The sequence below is a fragment of the Populus nigra genome, chromosome 4, assembly GCF_951802175.1.
Source record: "Populus nigra chromosome 4, ddPopNigr1.1, whole genome shotgun sequence".
Classification (NCBI taxonomy): domain Eukaryota; kingdom Viridiplantae; phylum Streptophyta; class Magnoliopsida; order Malpighiales; family Salicaceae; genus Populus; species Populus nigra.
This window is the reverse complement of record NC_084855.1, coordinates 23,879,657-23,900,036: the sequence shown is the minus strand read 5'-3', so window position 1 is coordinate 23,900,036 and position 20,380 is coordinate 23,879,657. Positions and strand designations below refer to the sequence as shown.

Sequence of the window (20,380 nt, the reverse complement as noted above, 5' to 3'; positions counted from 1 at the left end):
TTTATTTCTATAATTGTTTGAATCCGTATGTGTTGAGAAAACAATATTTCAAATTGAAATTTAATGAATACAAACACCGATTACGGAGCTGGATTACGGAGAAAAAATAAGAACAGCAAAGGTTAGGATGAAATCAAGGATTTTCAATAATTAAAAATTATAATTTATTTTCATAATTATTGAATTATATTCTTATTTATACACTTTGTTAATTTTAACACCTTTTAATTGGTTATTTTCGAAATTATTTGATTGTATTTGTTTATATTCCAAAAAAGTTTATAAAAAATGTCGAGGAAGAGAGAGTATTCCGATTGATGTGGTCATGTTTGATATGACTCTTGCAACTCTGCTTGCCAACAGAGCTCACATTAGAGAAATGCGAGGCTTCGGTGTTGAGCATTGCATCAAAATTCGTAGCACCTTTTGACCTGATTGTCCAAAAGATGGTGTCTAAGTCCAGAAGCATTAGTGAGATCATCAGGAAGGGAGACTTAGATTTATGCAGGAAGGGAGACTTAGATTTATGCAGGAAGCTCATCAAACCAAAAGAAAATGAAAAACAGAGTACAAAGAATCAAAGAAGATCGCAAGGTCAAGAAATATCATAAACCATGAATTCGTTTTCCTTTCAATACACAATAAATATCATAAAATTACACCCCAGATCAAGATGAGGGAGAAAAATGGAACCAAGGCGACTTGTACTAATATGCTAGACAATGATGAGTGATGAAGCCAGACCATTATACAAAGATTAAGGAGCTAAGAAGAGATGTGTATCACACTAGAACCTCTCCGGCAAGTGAGGTTCGATGAAGGGTATTACAAAATCATGGTCTGCTATGGACAACAGCAACAGTCCGTTGATCATGGTCTGCTTTGTCCACCGTATCCTTCATAGGGCTTAGTGGATTTACTAGACTTCCTCCTCAAAACTACAATCCAAGTGATTAATTCCAGCAATGCAGCAATTCCACCCAAGACTGCAATGGCAATTATGTAAATTGATCTCCATTTATCTCCAGGCTGCAAGATATCTAGACCTTTAAACACATTCAAGATGCCAAGGATGAGGATGGCATATCCGACACCATGATGGTAGATATTCCAGTAAAATCGGTATTTGTGGTCCTTCTTCGGCCTCAAGAACAATGCAAATATCTGAAAATTCCAAGCATAGAGTTGCTATCAGAATAAATAAATCCAAAATTAATAGTAACAGTTCAGACAAAACCAGTTTCCATAAACATTGCCAGTAGTACCGTCGGCCAAGAAAATGGACAACTATAGAAAAAGGGTTGAATTTATTTCTAAGTTAGTTTCGTAATGAAATTTTGTTCTTTTAAGAAATAAGAAATATATCCCCTTAGTTTTCATTATAAGAAAACGCCAAGAGAAAATAAAACTGACGGAGACATGCTAAAAATTCCGAATTCATCACCCTTTTCTTTTCATATGTCTTATGGGTTATAATTCGAAATACCATAGGAGAACAGCTACTCCAGAAGTACCATTTTTGTCAAGTTCATTCAATTTCACGCATTAATAATTCAGTACATTGCCAGAAACCGTGACCATGATTTTGACAGGAGAGAAAAAAGACATCAACAAGCTCAACATGAAAACAAAGGCCAAATTCAATTCTTTTCTCTCCTTTCAAATGGATGAAAAGAGCAACTTGTAATGGGAGAAGAACACAACTGGGAAGGAAATTAATTACCTGCACTGTTGCAAGAGCGAAGAGTGCGATCCCAATATTGCGATGAAGAGAAAACTGGACTCCCTTGGATTCACTCCCAAGCTTTATACCAGTTGCCCACCCTGCAACCCCAATAGCATAGGCAGAGACCTGACAGAAAACATGAAGGTAAAACCATGCAGGATCTGCTGATGGAAAGGTTCTCAGATATCTTGCTATTACAATTCCAAGCGGAAACAGAATTCCCCAGCTCACAGCATTCAGTACTCCATGAATCTGGAGAGAGAGAAAAAACAATAACACGGTAAATATTTCATTTCCAATGCTACTAATTTTTCCAAAAGGAAAAAGAAAAAACCCAACTCAAAAATAAATCTTCAAAATCCAGAAAAGGGCACGGAAAAGATGTTATTTTTTCAACAAAAATGAAAAAAAAAAAACAAGCTTACATTTTTTCTTTTCGTCCTGGAATCCAGTCCACCAGAGCTAACACTTTTTCCTCCGTTCAAATCCAAAGTCCCTTTAGAGTTCAAATTAGGAGCACCCATATCATGGATTGTCAGCTCACCCTTAGCAACATCGACAGTTGACCCAACTTGCCACACCTGATTCAGCGTCCCCTTCGCCGCCAGCTCCGGCGGGACCTTAATCTTGGCAAATATTCTCATCACCCCACTTTCCTCTTCTGCGCGCGTGTCCCAGACGTCAAAGGCCAGCTTCGACTGCACAACCGAATAAGGCGTGGAAGTGCTGATTTTATAAGTCTTTGCGCTCATTACACCCTTGGAATCCTTGAACGCTACCAGTGCCTGGGCCCCGCCCATGGCTGCAACCTTGGGATTTATGGCCCATGAAATCCAGCCGTTGGATTTTGAAGGAGAAGCAAAGAAGGCGACGGACAGCGTTGAATTTGCGGCATCGTAGGTGAAATGAAGGTAGGAGGAGAGTGTAGGGAGGTCTAAACAGTGGGTGTACAGATTGTTGTTTGTGAACGTCTGTGAGGCGCATGTTTGTGAACGTACGGGTAAGGTTAGAGAAATTGAGACGCAAAAGGTTAGAAGCAAAGCAGAAATTTTAAACGGAGATGCCATTTTTAAGAGCAAAGGAAAAGTTGAGAGAAGGATTTGCTCTTGAAGGTTTGGCGCAGTAGATAACTATATATATATATATAGATAACTATATATATATATAGAAAAGAAGGAAAGAAATAGACCGCAGATGCCGAAGGTTGATGACGTAGGAGGATTTTTAATTATCTTTATGTATATTTAATCTGGGAAAATATTTTTTCATGTTTTTACTTTTTTTATTGAGTTTAGGAAATGGTTTGATGTTTTTATTTTTTTCATGTTCAGTGTAAATATTATTTAAGAATTTTATTTTTTATTACTCAATTTAGACTTAAAACTTGTATAAATAGAATTGCTTAACTTGTATTTCATAGAACAATGCCAAATAATAAAATCTTAAATTAAAGTTTTTGTGTGATAATTCTATTTAATAAATTTTTATATTGTCAGTGCCTATTTTTCTAGTGCATTTTCATCTATCAAGGGCCAACAATTCCTGATAATTAATATTGAATGTCGTTAAATAATCATGATAGGAAGGTATTATAAAATATGATGTGTTTATGTAGAAAAGGAAGGACAGATTCTTTTCGTAAAAGATGTGTTCACAAACTAGTAATACAAGACATGTAGAAACATATCGTAAAATTGACCCATCAATTGGTGGAGATGAGGAACCAGGAGAATTATATGAAGAGTCATCATAGATCCACGGCTAACTTTGAAAACTAATTTGAGAGATGAGAGCAAATAAGACCGTCTTTTAATTAAGATGAATATCATATAGATTTTAGTTATCTCGTCTAAGATGAAATAGATATGGATTGATATATTTTTTTATTAATTTATGATATTTATTTTGATAATGATTATAATGTTAATCATGATGTAAACAACAATAATAACAACAATAATGTTATAAATGATATCTTCATTAACAAGTTGGATGTTACGTGCAAAAACAAATATAGAATATGTTAAACAAAATAAAGTTTTTTGTTGAGGCTATATTGATCTTTTTGATTTCAAGCTTGTTATTATTACAAGGGTAGATTTATTGTTTGGATACAACATGTGTTGATGAAGTAAGTTTGAGATTTGTAATTTGTTACTTTAAAAACTAATAGAAAAGAAATAATTTGTTAAATTTTAATTCTTATAAAAATTTCAACATAAAATAATTAAAGTTGATATCTAAAATTATTATACATACAAGATGAAGAAAGAAAAAAGAATGGGAGAGTATGGATTTTACATCTATGAGACTAAGGGAAGAACAATTTTAACTTCAGGACGAGTCCTTTTTAATATAGAGAGACTCATGTAACGCGGAAGGATTTTTAGAAAAAAGTATTTGTTTTTATTCTTATTTTTATTTAGTTTAGGTAAGTATGTTTAAGAAATCAAATATTGTGTTTGACAATTTATTTTTTCTATTTAGTTAAAGATTTATCCAATTTAAAAATTTTATTTTTCTTATTCAATCTAGGTCTAAAACAATTACAAACGAAGCTGCTTAACTTATATTTCAGTAAACTATTTGAAAAAAAAAATCAATAATAAAATTGAAAGTTAAAGTTTTTATGCTATAACTCTATTCGACAGAATTGTGAAGTACTCGTGTTTTTCAGTTTGTGTCAAAGAAGTTGTATTAAGCCCAGTTAATAAGTGTTATTACATAAGTTGTAGCTTGAATGGATGACTCGGGCCAATTTAATCCTAAATTTGAAGAGAAAAGGTGAGCAATGACACTATTTGCTAGACTATCTTAATATTTAGGTTAATATTTAGGTCATGTTTGTTTTTACATTTTAAAAATATTTTTTATTTTTTTCTTTACTTTAAATTAATATTTTTTTAGTAGAGGCTATGTTATGAAAAATAATTGATGAGGGACCATACTAAAAGAAATATGAAAGTAGAGGGACTCTTAAAGCTTATTAATCCCTATTATATGAGCTCATATAAAGCCTGAGTTTTATATATAATTGGGTTAAGAGTTGACCAGTAAAATATAGTTCTACAAGCAAATTAATCTTTGACCTGATCAATGCAGGAATACAGCTAAATTTTATTTGTTTTAAGAAAATTTAAAAATATATTATTTTAAATTTTTTACATTTCCATTTTAAAATGACTGGGTCAATCCAACTTTTACAGTGTTCTGTTTGGCTGATACGTAGGCCGAGCAGGACACGCAGAGGATGTGAGGAGAAGAAAAGGAAATGTAATTATTGTTTTTCTTATTATTAGACAGCATGTGTGGTAATGATTGTTAAAAAAAGAAAAAAGAATTTGAAAAATGATTTCAATTTGGGAATTACAAAGGGTGGCAGAGATGACACGTGGAATTTGGCCTAAATATGTTAATTTATTTTTACCTGATTCCCAACTAATTTCATGCCGAGATGCTCGAGTTGTGCTAGCTTTTACCTAAACATGCTTTCTATTTTCAACTTATTTATACATAATATACGATTTTCCGGAGAAATTGATTCTTTGATGGTAAAATTAGCATTTTTCTTTTTATTTTTAGTGTTTTAACAGCAAGAGGTCAAGTAGACGTTGAATGCCTCTTACTGAAATCGGAATATCATTTATAATTATTATTTTTTAAAATCAATTTAGATTTCAGGTTGTTAGTAAATTGTTATTCAAGTTTTTTCGAGAAGCGTAACAAATACCATATACTATGCATATAGTATTATCCGAGGTGCTCCCGCTTAGTTGGGAAATTGTATTATTATTTTTTATTAATAAATAATGTTTAGGTGTCACAAGTATTTTCTTTTTAAATAATATATAACTCGGGTTATAAATCTGAGTATATCGAATAATATGATATTATTTCAATTAGACAAAAAGAAATATAGAAAACAACAACCCGATATATCATGTTAAACTCACGGTTCAGATAATGAAATTAGAATAACTTAATAAAAAATAAAGAAAATTATAAAGTTTTTTTTACTAAAAAAAACATGTTAATATTTTAAACTTGTAATCTGAGTCATTAGACCTGAAACACCCTGTTTGAAAAAACTATGAAGTCTAATTCTTAGTCGGACAAATATTGAAGGATAAAATTGAAAAAAAAATTTAATTATACAAAATAATTCAAAAAATAGCAATTAAAGTATAAGGATCAAAATTGAAATACAAATTAAATTTTATATGCAATTGAATGATGAAATTTTAAAGAAAAATCAATTGAGCAAGAGGACCTAAAAAATCAAAAGAATGAGGATCTCGCTTGACATGAAAATATAAAAATAAATCTTTGATTAAAGACTGAAATTGAAAATAATAATAAATTTTACAAAATAACGAAGAAAAAAAATTAGAAATCAAAACAATAAGGACCAAATTGAAAAATATAATACCATCAATTTGCATTGAAGAATGAAATTAAAAACCAATAATTTTTTTACAAAAGGACCAGGGAAAAATATGAGAAATAAAAAACATAAGGACCAAAATGACAAAAATAATATATAGTAGATTGTGATGGAAGGATGAAATTGAAAACAAATAAAACTTTATATAAAAGAGTCGAGAACAAATAAAATAAAATAAAAATAAAGATTGAAGTTGAAAAATCAACAACAAAAAGGGTCAATTTGTAATTTTCAATGTGAGGCAAAAAAAAAGAAGGAAAGAAAGGATAATTGATAAAAAATTTGGACCACCAAAATAGACACGAGCTGCTACATATAGAAGATGACACGACAATGCTTTAGAAGGCATTTTTAAATATCAGGAGACGTTGCACGTGCCATATACAAGGTGTGAGCGCCTCCAACACGTCTCTTGGTATCATTCATACACCCAATCTTTTTGTTTTTTGTTTTTATATATATATATATAGTTAAATACCAAAATTTCCCAAAGTTGACTTAACAACAACAACAATAATAAAAAATTTTGTGAAAAGATAAAAAAAACTCACTAACTCTAGTTTTTTTTTTTAAAAGGCACTTTGATAATTTCCCTATGCTTTTTAATTGTTTATTGTTTTTTTATATTTGGTCAAATGCTAAAATTTACCCCAACTGATATTTTAATAACAAAAAAACATTGTGAAAAATACAAAAATACACTTTGATGCAGATCTTTAATTTTTGAATTTCAAAAGTATTTTTATCATTTCACTATGTAATTAAGATTGAAAAAATCTTATTTGTAACCAATCAATTTGGTGATCTTAAATAAGCTTTAAGAAAAATACTTAAATGACATTGAAAGAGAGGGATAATGTTTTTGAATGAAAAGGTAAAACTATTGTTACATTGTTCAAGTAAACAATATACTTAAATCTTAAATACGAAGCTATAATGTTTTTCTAAGATCAATTGGTTTTCTTTAATCCAATTACAATTAACAGCATGATTGATATGATTTAATACAATGAAAAAAATGTACAATAATGATTAGTTACTTTATTTTATTATTTCATTTGGTGATGATATGCATTGTGATTTTTAAAAATATTTTTTAATTAAAAATATATCAAAATAATATTTTTATTTTTATTAACACATCAAGACCATAACAAAATACTTTTAAAAAAACAATTTAATAATTTTTGAGGTAAAAAACAATTAAAAAAGCAAAAATTGTCACAATGTTAAATAGGCCTAATGACTCTATTTAACATTACAGTCCAAAATTCTTGAATTTTTTTTAACTTTAAATCAATTTTTTCATGTTTATTGATTATTTTAATATGTTAATATTAAAAAAAAATTAATTTTTTTAATATAATTTAAACAAAAATCACATTGAAAAATAATATCTACCATACTCGTAAATAGATCTTAAATAGACACATTGGAGGGTTTGATAAACTTTTTATTTTAGACACTGCAATAGTTAAGAAATTTGTTTTAGCCCCTTGTATTTTTATTTTTATTGATGAAGTGGTCCTTATTTTAAGATTATTTCATCCTTAATTTTTTTTTGAAATTACATTTTAGTCTTACAATGTAAAATTGAGATGTCATGACAACTAACGACATGTTTGGTACGATTTAACATGATGTAATCAAATATGTGATATAATAAAAACGTAATATATAATAATGATTCACTGTATTATTTTGTTTCCTTGTCTAATTTTAAGTAACGTAACGGAAGCTTTTGATAAAATTTTATTTTAGACACCGCAACTGTTAAAAAATTTATTTCAATCCCTTATATTTTTATTTTTATTTCCAAACACCACGAAAAATAAAAGTAGCCATACTCAAATAAAAAAAACTAGCCTTGGGCCCACGCTTTGCCATGGGTCGGCTAAAAAACTAATAATTACATAACTAATAATAAAATATGGATGCTATTATTTTTTCTTATATATGATGAAATATCTGGAAAGAGGATTAAAAACTCAATTAATATATCAAACAAAATCAATCGATCACTATAAGTGTTAATAAATAAAAAAAAGTTGACATGGCTTCTTCAATCTAGCAAGTAAAGGGTGAATTGATCTACTCGTTTAAATGGTGATCTGGTTAGAAAATAAAATCCACACAACCATTGTTTTAACTTTGCTTAATCCCAGGTAAAACGTGAAACAATAAAATACCAAAGGACTGGATAAAAAAATGAGGAAGTGAAATGAAAAAATAACATTTTATGCTGACTTGAGTTAACATGTGAAATTTATAATTCGAGTAATGGACACAATCATAACAAGTTAGCCTAATTAGATTATTTGTCTCTCTTTTTTTCTCCTCTTATTCTCTTTTTAGCTAGGCCTTGATCGGGTCTTAGTTGAAAATGAATTAGATTAAATTTGAAAGTAAATTGAAGAGTTATAAGAGAATTAAAGATGAAATTTAAAAAAATATATCATATTGTATTGACTCCAGTTAAGTTGAATTAACAAATAAAATTTACAATATAGGTCATCAATATGATCTCAATTAAGCATGATTTTTTTAAAATAAATGATAAAAAGTATGAAATTATATTTTTATTTTATTTTAAATTAAATAAAAAAATTTAATGGCAACAAAGGGTTAAATTGCATTTTTATTAAAAAAATAAAGGGAAAATGCATTAAACAATAAAAAAGGCATGAATGTTGTGTCTTACTCGTCAAAACTTTGATTCGTGCCCAGAACCAAACCAGGTCTAATAATGTTTTTCTCTTAAATTTATTATTCGCCAAAACAAAGAATACAAAAAAATTGTGAAAAAAAGTTGAAAAAAGAGCCCATTAGACCACTAAAAAAATAACTCAGCTTACATGCCTAAACCTTGTATATTTTGTCTTTTTAAGATGACTTATCATCTACCCCTATTTTTTTAGAATAAAACTAATAATCAGAAGTGTTGTCTCTCTGTCTAAATTCCAGCTACCGTAGTGATGACTGAAAAATCAAGCAAGAGTCATTTTCCCCTGAAAACTCATTTTGTAACCCATTTTAACAAAAAAAAAAATACCTCAAAAAAACACTCTCAAAACATCTATAAATCAATTTATCAATCTAATAAACCCAAAAAATGATCCATGTATGACACTATAGTGGTCAGAATAGCAAAAACAACTTTTTTTTTTCTCTACAAAAGAATCCGGTGAGACTTTCTCTCGTGTTCATAAATCATGAACTTGAAAATAATAAAAATAAAAATTTGCACCAAAATTAAATTTAGAAACCATAAAGGGCTGAAGAGTTCAAATTTTTAAAATTGAAGGACTAAATTGTACTTTTCACATCAACTATAAACACACAATCTATTTTTGGTGTCTTTTCTATGTTGGTCCTCCTTTCAATTTTATCTCTACCCAACAAATATAAAGTAATTAGCAAACTTTGCAATTAACTTACTCAATTGATGAAAACAAAGATTAAGGCACTAAAATGAAAAACATAAAAAATATTGTTTCAATCCACAGAAAATTACAAGCGTGTGAATAGCATGGCACTATTCAACACAAGTACATTGTGAATGTATAAATAGTGTGAATATTTGTTATTTAAGAAAACATACATCAAATATATAATAATCTGGTGTCTAATCGTCTATATGTAAGCAGGTATGCATGAATACAAGCTTAAGAAATGGGGTTACAAGACTCCATTGAAATTAATTTGAAAAAAAAATAAATTAAATCCAACATTAGTTAGCTTTTTCCCCATTGAAATTATTGTGAAGCTCAGGTGGAATAGAAGAGAGCTTGTTGCATTGTGATTTTTGTCACGAAGATTAGGTAGATTTTGGAGAGGCTTGTTGGCTGTGGGTTCATCGTGTCTCCTATGCTATATGAAAGTTTGGTTGGGTGGATCCCCCCTTACTATGAGATTAACCACTTTTTTCCCATCATGATTCTGATATATAAATTATTTTATGTAAATTCAAACTATATGTTATACAATTACAAATAGTTTATGAGTGTGTAACTTGTGCTTTAATTTAAGTGTTTTTTATCCTGAAAAAATATCAATTCAGTATTTTTTTTAGTATTTTTAATAATTATAACTTGTTAATATTAAAAATAAAAATATATTTTAATGTAATTTTTTTTTTAAAAAAGCAGTTTACTTCACTTTAATATTGGATGTGCTCGCAGGACATGTCACCATAGTGGCAAACAAAAGGGAAGAATCAAATTCCACCGAGACAAAAAGTAATTATTCTCTTCTAAATATACTTTTTTTTTAACACTCATGAATTCCTAGCACCACATATAACTCATACCAAAAAAAAAAAAATTATATCATCAGAACTAGAAAACAATGAAACTAGCAAGAAGAACAAACACAGCAAAACAGAAGCCCACATTCATCTCCTTAATCCTGTAACTCCCACTATTGCCACCAGTAGTGGTGGTACTTGAAGAACTAGTAGTACCATTGCCTGTTGAATTGCCACCAGCTGGGGTGGTGGTGGTAGCAGACTTACCAGTTTTCTGAGCAGTAGTCAACTCCAAAGTTGCTTTAGCATCCTTGTTCTCTGCTGCAAATTCATGCTTGACAGGCTTCCCATTATTCACAGCAGCACCCACTTGCCAAATATGATTAAAAGACTCAACCTTTTCAGGCAACTTAACCGATGCATAGATGGTAAACTCACCACTTGTTGCATTGGTCTCAGCACTCAAATCCCAAACATCAAAAGACAGTCTCTCCTCCCTGATGTCACTGTATGATATGATGTTGTATGTTTTTACCTCTGGTGCGCCTTTGCTGGATTTCAAAGCTAAAATGACTTGGGCCCCAGCCATGCCGGTGCCGTTAAGGTTGATGCCCCAACCGGTCCAGCCATCGGGTTTGGCCGGAGAAGCGATGAACGCGACTGAGAGTGAGGAATTGGAGGAGTTGTAGGTGTAGTGGAGGTATGACTTGAGGGCAGGTAGGTCAGTGCAGTTAGTGTAATGCTTGTTGTTGGTGAATTTTTGTGAGGTGCTGCAGGCTAGTGAATGCGTGGGCAAGACTAGCAGAACACAGAGGGAAAAAAACAGAGAGAGGGCAGAAAAGGGAAGGGAGGCCATTGTCAAGACTTCAACAGAGGAGCTTGTGTGAGGATACTCCTCTAGATTTGTAAGAATATATATAGGCCATAGTGGGAGCGTGGTGTACGCAAAAAAGTGCAAGTGAGGTTTATGCTATTTACAGTGTGTTCACCAATTAGCTGGTGACACGTAAACATGGGGGGTGAGGTCTTGGACGTGGATTTATGTTAGTGGTTAGACGAACTGTGGTAGTTGACTTGGATTTGCGGAGGTGGGAGTCGGTGGGGGGGCTCGAAGAAAGGGGAGGAGGGAGGATTTTAAGGGAAGCATTAAAGGAACGTGGAAAGAGCATGTGGGTGATGCCTAGCTACTTGCAAAAATGTACCGTTAAAGGAGCAGTGAGAAGTGCTGGCGTTGAAATGGAGGGGAGGACATGTTCACACTTCCACTGTCCATCCATATTTCTTCATAATTCAATTCACAAAACTTTTTAAACAATTTTTTTTTAATATCACTGTCACGGTACTGTAGTTAGAACACCTCTGTGAAAGTGTCCATACCTCCTACCAATGTGAAGTACAAGATTTTAATGCAAACATGTTTTTCAATGGAATTCCAGTCAGAAAGAGGGCCCAAAAACACGTTTGACTGAATAAATTGGTTTTAGCAAACATACTCGAAAAACATATTAGGTTATTGCATCAACCTTCAAATCATCATTTTCATTAAAACAATATTGTCTTTTTTTCCAAAATAATTCTTATTATTAACTCAATAGGTTACGTAGAGCCAACCAGATCACTAAAAATCCAACCAGATTAGTTGAGATAATTTAATTAAAAACTTGACTCGAACTAGATTTTAAATCATATATTTCCCGTATCAACTCATTAAATAAATAAAATTTAACATCTATAGTTTTGAAAGTGGATTTTTCACGTAAAAGTAAATTGTCAGCAATATCGCACTTAAGAATTTTGAGGTTGGGTGGAGAAAATGTAGGTATCATCGCATTTGTGTGAACTGGCTGAAATCCCATCATCAAAAAGGGAAAAGAAATCAGCAGAGGATCCTTCAGTTCTTTGTTTCAGACTTGAAAAGGCCAGCCAGCAAAGCCCTCCCTCCCTCAAAAAATAAGTCGGAAAAAATGACTTCGTGCACTGAATAACTTGTTTGGTAATTGATCATTGAGCAATCCACAAGACACCAAATCCTTATTGACCAATGTGAACTTCACCGATTATCCAGAGATTTTGACTCCAGGCTGAGAATGCGTTGGTCAAAATAAGCTGCAAGACTTAATAGACTAATACCAATCTTTAAAGGGGAGAGAGAGAGAGAGAGGGGGGGAGGGAGGGAGGGTTCCGTATTTCCTAATTTATGTTTTATTAATTATTTTAAAACTTCATCTCAAAGAAAATTATCTATTTATAGAAATATTACTTTACAGTTTAGTTGTGAGTCAACCCATGGTGGTTGTGGTCCGGCATTTATTTTTTTAAAATAAAATTTTAAGTTTGAGCTTTTTGTGTGAAATATATTATTATTAAAAATTTTTTATTTTTTAGCCGTATAATTTTATTCTACTAAATTAGTCGAGATTCAATAAATTTTTATATATATACATTGAGGTTAAAAAAAATTGGGAGACAAATAGAAGGCTCGCAGCCAAAAATACAACAAAAAAAAATTATGTATTGATTTAAATTTATGTTTGTTTTTAAGTTTTAAAAGTGCTTTTAAAATAAATTAAAATTTTATTATTTATTTTAAAATAATATATTTTTGGTGTTTTTATTAATATTTTAATGCGCTGATATAAAAAATAATTTATAAAAAATAAAAAATATTATTTTTATATATTTTTAAATAAAAAATACTTTAAAAAACAATAATAACTACATTCTTAAATAGAATAATGCTCTAAAGGATATAATGGTAGTTTTAGTATGCAAATAATAAAAATAAAAAATAAAAAAGCCCCTCAACCAATATATACATTTGTTTTGCTATTTAAGGGCAAAAATAAATTGTACTGACCAATTTGTCGGGTCCCTTTGGAAAAGGTGATTCTGCCCCTGCCAGCCAGGCTTCGATTTGTGTGGAGAAGGGTAAAAAAAGACAATTCAGTCTTGTAATCCAGTGGATTGTGTCGCACGATACAGCTGTAAATGCAGGGCTAGAATTTTAAGCAGAGAAATATATACAATTGGGATTGACTCTAGTATGAATACAGGTGCAGCGAATTAATATGATCGTGCATGTGGACAGAACATAGAGCACGATCAGATTCATTGTTTATCTTTTATCTTAGCTTAATATATATATATATATATATATATATATATATATATATATATATATATATCCACTGTTTTCTTATTTATTTATTTGCTTACTGAAAGGTTTGCTCTCCCACACTTCAGTAGGAAGTCACAGATTTTTAAATGTCCTGCATATGCTAGAACAGCTTCTACAGGATACTTAATTATCAAGGAATACTGTAAAAGGTGCGGGAAAGCACTATACCACGCCTTTCATTTATTAATATATTATATTATATTATAGAACTGTTTTAAAAAAAAAAAAAAAAATTTTTGTTTTTTTATAATTTTTTTGTTTGATTTAGTTTGTTAATGTTAAATTTTTTTATTTAATTATCAGATTTTCACAATACAGATCTCGGGTTTGATGGGTTAATCTGATTTGACGAGTTAACCCGGATTTTTTTAATTAATTTTTTTGCATTTAGTTTAGTTTGTTAATGTTAAATTTCTTTCTATTTAATTATCAGACTTTCATGACACGTATCCTAGGCTTGACGGGTTAACTTGGTTTGATGGGTTAACACAGTTACTTCTGGGTAAACCCGTCAATTTTTTTTTCTATTTAGTTACCAAACTTTCATGATGCGAATTCCAGGTTTTACGGGATAACCTAGTTTAAAGGATTAACCCAATTAATTCAATTTTTTTTCTTCATTAGTTTTTTTTTTCATGTTGGTTTTTTTCTTTTTAATTAATCTATTTAATTATCATATTTTTATGACACGACCTTATAGCCAGACTCACATCCAATATTCTTGGGTCCGGTGTTGCAGCTAGGCTCACTTAAATTTAGGTCATGCAAGTTTAATTTTATTATTAATATTATAAATATTACTCTTAGGTTTTGTGTTGCAGCCACACCCAAGACTCTTGGGTATAGTTTTGCAGAAAAACTCAAAACTTTTAAATTTTAGTTTTTTTATGCAAAAAAAATAACCTGCGGAATCACACGGGTTATGAAACTAGTTAATTATAAAAGGCATAGTTGTAAAACCGTGTTGACTTGGCAGGTCAACCTAAAATTTCGATTAATCCGGGTTAGAAAAAAACAAAAAAAAAACTTAGTTGACAACGTTAAAAATCTAGGTTTACCAATGACCTCGGTTTGACTCGGTCAAAACCCGACCAATTAACCTGGTAATTTTTTTTATTAAAATAATATTGTTTTAATTTTTTTAAAAAAATTAAAATTTAGAATTAATACAAGTTGACTTGAATCAACCCATATTTTTTTTATTAACGTGGATATCCAGATTAGTTTGCGTGCATTTCAATTAATCTCATAAGTCATGAAATTAATAATTATATAAATCTCTAATAAATATAAAAAAAATTAAATTAATGATCATTGAAGTGCAAACTGATCAAAACCGGATCATAATCTTACCTCATGTTGATCCTCGGAACGAGATTTACAACTATAATAAAAGAATGCTACCGTGATTTATTAACCAAGGTGGGAAACGGGTATGAAAGGTTTGCTTCAGAGCATTTCACAAGTAATTGGGATTTCGAAATTTGTTTTGCATCTCTTGGTAATAAATAATAATGTGATTTTATTGTTGAATGTTGTGGGTTAAGATGGAAAAGGATGGTTTATCCTGACACTTGTATTTATGATGCACCGTTTAACGAGAATATAGTTTATTAATTCTCAAAATCCTTCAATAATATAAAATAAAATAAAAAATAAAAAATTAGAAAGTAATGATATCTAAACAAGAGTAATTTAGGCCTTTTTTGCATATATATTGAATCATTAAAGGGGGGAGGGGGGTCCAAAATGGGTTTTTAGAGTGGATTTTGATGAGTTTTTGGCTATTTTAATCTCACCGTCGAATAAAGATATGTGAATTAGGTTTCCGAATTAATATTTATCAATCTGATATATATAATTATCAACTATATGTTTTATGTCAATTTATTTTATTATATGTCTAAGAAAGCAACCAAAACCTTATTAGATTTAGATTAAAGATAACATTGATATAATCCATCATATTATTCTTAATTTTCGGACAACTCAATCCCACATTACTTTGCGAAAATTATTATAAACAGCATGCTCTAATAAGCTTTGTCCAAATGTTCAATAAACAATCATGTCTACTAACTTTCTATCAACATGTTAAAGTTGTCGGGATCCGGTGAAAAAGCATGTCAAAGTGTCTGTGTTCGTACTGCAGTAGTTTTTGCAGTTAAGGTAGGTTTTTCGTAACTAAAATCCTAAAATCCATATAAAATTACAGCGTGTTAATTAATCAAATATTTTTAAAATTATGATTAAGAAAAAAACACATTCCGGACGGTGGTCTCTAATTATGGCTGTCTTTTTAGCAACAAGCATAAGCTCATTTAACATTTGAAAATCACTCAGGATGATGAACACTTCTTTCTCAAACGGACCAGGGTGGGCCAAACCTCGCAAACTTCTTATCATGTTAATTTGGTATGATTAGCTGACAATAATCGGTAATTAGTAGATAGTAGAACTTTTTAGTAGATTGGTGAAACATGGTGGAAATCTCTAGATGGTCAGCTATATATTAATTATTACACAGCTGTAGTAGAAGACATCTTTCAAATGACCCATCCTGTCTTGTGCTCAAGGCAAGAAGGATCAGCTTGTGGGGCATAGAATTATGATCCTTTTCTACATTAGCATCATTTCTCCTCAAGGGACAAATCAATCACGCACAATTCACCGTTTCAGCCATGGAAAAAAAAACCCTGTGGACAAACGAGCTGAAAGCTTCATTGATGCTTGCTTTTTTAGCTTGCCTGGATCAGTAAATGGCAACTTGGGATAAAGATGTGTTATTTAGAAAATCATGATCTCGTGTTATATTCTCTTATGAATATGAGAGGATCTAGATACTTAATGACCAACTCCAGCTTCTGTACATCGTCTACAATATTTATCTAGCTTACAGAGGAGGTCCCCCGAATTTAGTTTTCTAATAAGTTGTTGCTGAAGATATTTTTGGTTCTCTGTTTTGCTTCTCGTAAATACATCACAGATTCAGGAAGGGATCAACATTAATTTAAGGTCTAGCTAGTGTAGCCACTGTGTATCAAAGAGATGCTTCGGTTCTCTCAGAACCACCTCCTAAGGGTTCAAATTCTGGTAAAGTTGTCATCCGAGATGATAGATTTGGAAGGGTAAATTAGCCGTGTAAAATGTTTAAGAAAAGTCTAGTTTAGAGAAGTTGAAGAGTGGGAATACACGAGATTCATCTCTGATACAGTGCAAACAATGAGGACATGCTAGGCTGTGAAATCTAAATGTGTTTTTCGTTGTAATCACGCTCTCGACTTGCTTTAACAAGTGGTTCGATTATGGATTCTAAGAATCTTTTCTGCAAACTCATTAACAGGTAATTCTAGTTACCTTCAATCTTTTATCCTACAGGGATGAAGAGCTAGGACAAAGTACACGATAGAAGACTCTTCTGGTTTCTCTTTCTAATGATTTACACCAGTCTTATTATTCATAGATAATGAGCTAGACATATCATCAATTTCTCGGAGCCTCCTGCTGGGTCTAATCAACCAGGCTACAACTCAGCCTGTTTGGTGGCGCAGCCAAGAGCGCGGTTGAAATTGCTATCAAACAAAGCCTTAGAGACCCACCCTAATACTTCTTGGCCCAGTAAATATAATTCAGCAAGTTCAGGAAGTTCAGAATACAAAGAATTGTGTAAAATAGATCCAAACGGTTGTGATTCAAATTACGTCCCCCAAGCCATTCATGATCCAATTTGCCAGTAATAGAGTTGATTATGGACACTAGTACGGAGCTAAGGAAGTAGCCCATAGAGGTAGAGCACCATGACAAAGCAGTGCAAATACTTCTCATGCTATCAGGTGCTTCCGAGTAGAAAAATTCAAGCATCCCCTCAAGAGTCAGCATATCTGAAACACCCAACAAAAGGTACTGCCACCCTAGCCAAAACACAGACAATGTGTGCCCGTTCTCTGCTGCTTCACGTCTCTTAAACTCAATAATAGCAGCCACGGCCATGGATGCTGATGCTAGTGCTAACCCAAGTCCAATCCTCTTGAGTGGGTCGAGAATGTAATGGTTTTCCGACATCTTGTTTTTGTAAGAGTTTGCTAGATGTTCGAATGTAGGTATGCTGGCAAGCACGACTATGAGGGGGAACACTGTCAATGACTGGGTAGGGATTTGGAAATTGTTTAGTTTTCTATTCATGATGCTCCCTTGTTCCACTGAAAATGTCTGTAGCTGGGCCAGGCAACAGTTCATCATGATTGTGCTAGCAAAGATGGGAAGCAGGCCAAGGAAGGTCCTTGTTTCCTTGACCTGAAATGCACTAATGGTGTCATCAAATAATGCCTTGTCTAGGAATCTGCATATCACATAGTCAGGAACAGAATTATATTCAAAGATTTGTAGATCAAGAATAGTTTTATATTACTCTAACATACTCCTTCAAGTGCACAAACCCAGCACTATCTTTTACTTAATGATATTATGTTACAGAATCATACACTATCTTTTACTTAATAATATTATGTTACAGAATTATCTCCATTCAAAAACTAAAACTGTTGGATAAAGATAGAAGAACAGTTTTAGTTACTCTCTAACAATTTGAAACACTAATCTCAGGAAGCATAACTTTAAACACAACCAAAGATTGAAAATCATACTGTGAAGTATAAAGTAAAATCTACCTGAACTTCTTATGGGATCTTTCTCCAACTTCATCATTTATCAGCTCTAGTCCTGATGAGACTTTTCGGTTCCGAGAAGCAGAAGCAAATACCTATGCAGTGCCACACATGCCAAAGGAAAAGGGTGCCTAAATGATTAGCACCTAGTAGACTGGCTGAGTTTTTAATATTCTTGATTAATTAATGTTTGTTACAAACTTCTCTACCTTTAAGATTCTTGTGATTGGACTCCCACCAGGTCTTTTGAACCTGTAAATTGGAAAACCTGCAATGAAAATGCAAAGCGCCACACCCAAGACAACAACTGATATCTTAAAACTCCAATTCCAGCCTCGGTTCTCTTCAATCCATACCATAATAGTCGAGGACAGCAAGCCTCCTATGCATAAAGAGAAGAAGAACCAATTGAAAAATGAGGAAATGGACCGCTGCTTGCTGTGGTCGGACTGATCAGCACCATGTGCAGGCAAGGTAGCCTTGATTCCACCAACTCCTGTCGCAATGGCATAGAGTCCACTAAAAAGAACAGCAGCTTGAGAACTAGAAGGCTTTTCTTGCAATGCTGGTTGCAATCGAGTGTCATGAGCTTGAACGGTCAAAAGGATCATCCCCTTCATATAGTCCATGAATTAGATAAACACAACCTAGTCGCTTGCATGTAACTAATCAAGATCACAAAAATGAGCGTAACAGGACTGCATACCAGTAACTCAATTATACAGAAGACAACGAAAGTCCTGAATCTGGTGAAGAAAGAGTCGCCGATGAACCCACCAAATATTGTGAGAAGAAAAGAGGTTCCAATAAAATTAGTCACCATGTTTGCAGATTCAGAGAAAGTGTAATGCATTGTCTTAGTGAAGTATGCCACAAAGTTGGTGGCGTTAGACAGGAATACCAAGTTCTCTAACACCTCCACAACTGAGAAAAGAAAATTACATAGATGATTAACAATCTTTCTTGTGTAGACAACTTCAGTTGTGTTAAATGTTTCTAAATTTCTTTGTTCTAATTGACAATAAACTAGATCTCATAGCTACTTTTATTTGATAACAATTATTTTCAGAACTCGACCTTCAGGCCCTTGCTATATCCCTTCCCTTATTTTGCTGGGAGACTATCATTGAGCGTAAACCCTTTAATGATAAAAATAGATGCCAAATATTTCTTGATTTTTTAATTAATTTTATTTTGTCAATGATTCCATCATTCTGTCTGTAATTAAATTCAAAATTTTTGATAGACATATGCCGCAGATATTATTATCGAAAAGTCCCGACGAAATATCCGTTTCTATTTGAAATTTTCTGGTAGTGACCGAATATTTTCCTCTTCTACACTGTTTAAAAAGATGAAAACCACAGTACCACCTTTATATATGAAATACCACTAACATGATCTACCAGTTGTAAAATCCTTCCTAGATGATGCAATAAAATCAGTTCTATTGAATGCATGATTGACATAACAGACAGATTTGACCTCAGAAAATGCTTTATGGTTCAGAAATCATAGTTAAAAAGACCTGGATCCTTACAAGGACACGCACACAAAAAAAAAGCATGCATTTTGACAGAAAAGAAAAATGGTACTAGTTTTAACAGTTACCACAAGCCAAACTAGCAGCTCTCATTCCACCATGCTTTTTAGGATCTGCCTTCTTCCCTTTCCAGTCGAAGTACTCCTCAATTCCACTATTCCCCTCCTTAGTTTCCTATTATATTTATACAAAGAAGCAAGAAAAGAGAAGAATATTGAGCAAATTTTACTAATATTTTTCTCTAAGATATTAGTCCATTCTGAAACCACAAAGCATGTACGAACATAGCTAGCCTCCTCTATATGTGACTAGCTACCACCATGATCACCCAACTGGGGGGGGCTTGGAGTGTCAATATAGCAAAAAGTATGGTAGCAGTCACTCACCATGAGGGACGGAATTTGAGCTCTCTCTCTCGATCGCCAAATCAAACTAAACTATAGCTCAAAGAAATTGAGAGATGAAGTTAATTATGAATAAGGGGTTGGTGTTACTTTCGCTTTCCAATATGTGGATTGGTGGCTTGGTGTTGATCGCATCTGGAAAACAATTTTTTTCTACTAGATAAGAAAAGAATAG

General features: G+C 32.1%; 3 protein-coding genes across 3 annotated transcripts; all 3 read right to left on the bottom strand.

Moving 5' to 3' along the window:
* Positions 1–584: 584 nt before the first annotated feature.
* Positions 585–2,864, bottom strand: LOC133691106 (cytochrome b561 and DOMON domain-containing protein At3g25290). The gene is made up of 3 exons (XM_062111442.1): positions 2,152–2,864; positions 1,724–1,978; positions 585–1,164 (listed from the first exon to the last, which is right to left on the bottom strand). Exons 1-3 carry the CDS (start codon positions 2,791–2,793, stop codon positions 871–873), a joined length of 1,191 nt encoding a protein of 396 aa, XP_061967426.1. The 5' UTR covers positions 2,794–2,864; the 3' UTR covers positions 585–870.
* Positions 2,865–10,391: 7,527 nt separating this feature from the next.
* Positions 10,392–11,316, bottom strand: LOC133691107 (auxin-induced in root cultures protein 12). The gene has a single exon (XM_062111443.1). The coding sequence runs from the start codon at positions 11,270–11,272 to the stop codon at positions 10,508–10,510; it is 765 nt and encodes a 254-aa protein (XP_061967427.1). The 5' UTR covers positions 11,273–11,316; the 3' UTR covers positions 10,392–10,507.
* A 5,677-nt stretch (positions 11,317–16,993) lies between these two features.
* LOC133691879 (protein NRT1/ PTR FAMILY 4.2-like) lies at positions 16,994–20,380 on the bottom strand. The gene is made up of 6 exons (XM_062112497.1): positions 20,188–20,380; positions 19,870–19,975; positions 18,965–19,182; positions 18,468–18,872; positions 18,262–18,353; positions 16,994–17,933 (listed from the first exon to the last, which is right to left on the bottom strand). The coding sequence occupies exons 1-6, from the start codon at positions 20,188–20,190 to the stop codon at positions 17,195–17,197; spliced, it is 1,563 nt and encodes a 520-aa protein (XP_061968481.1). The 5' UTR covers positions 20,191–20,380; the 3' UTR covers positions 16,994–17,194.

Bases quoted from the DNA above. Each gene is read 5' to 3' on its own strand.
- LOC133691106 (XM_062111442.1), bottom strand. From the start codon at position 2,793: ATGGCATCTCCGTTTAAAATTTCTGCTTTGCTTCTAACCTTTTGCGTC. The intron at 1,979-2,151 runs GTAAGCTTGTTT...CTCTCTCTCCAG, and splicing joins CCAGGACGAAAAGAAAAAAT to ATTCATGGAGTACTGAATGC. The intron at 1,165-1,723 runs GTAATTAATTTC...TGGAATTTTCAG, and splicing joins TCGCTCTTGCAACAGTGCAG to ATATTTGCATTGTTCTTGAG.
- LOC133691107 (XM_062111443.1), bottom strand. From the start codon at position 11,272: ATGGCCTCCCTTCCCTTTTCTGCCCTCTCTCTGTTTTTTTCCCTCTGT.
- LOC133691879 (XM_062112497.1), bottom strand. The intron at 18,873-18,964 runs GTATGCAGTCCT...GACTATATGAAG, and splicing joins TCTGTATAATTGAGTTACTG to GGGATGATCCTTTTGACCGT. The intron at 18,354-18,467 runs GTAGAGAAGTTT...GGCACTGCATAG, and splicing joins CAATCACAAGAATCTTAAAG to GTATTTGCTTCTGCTTCTCG.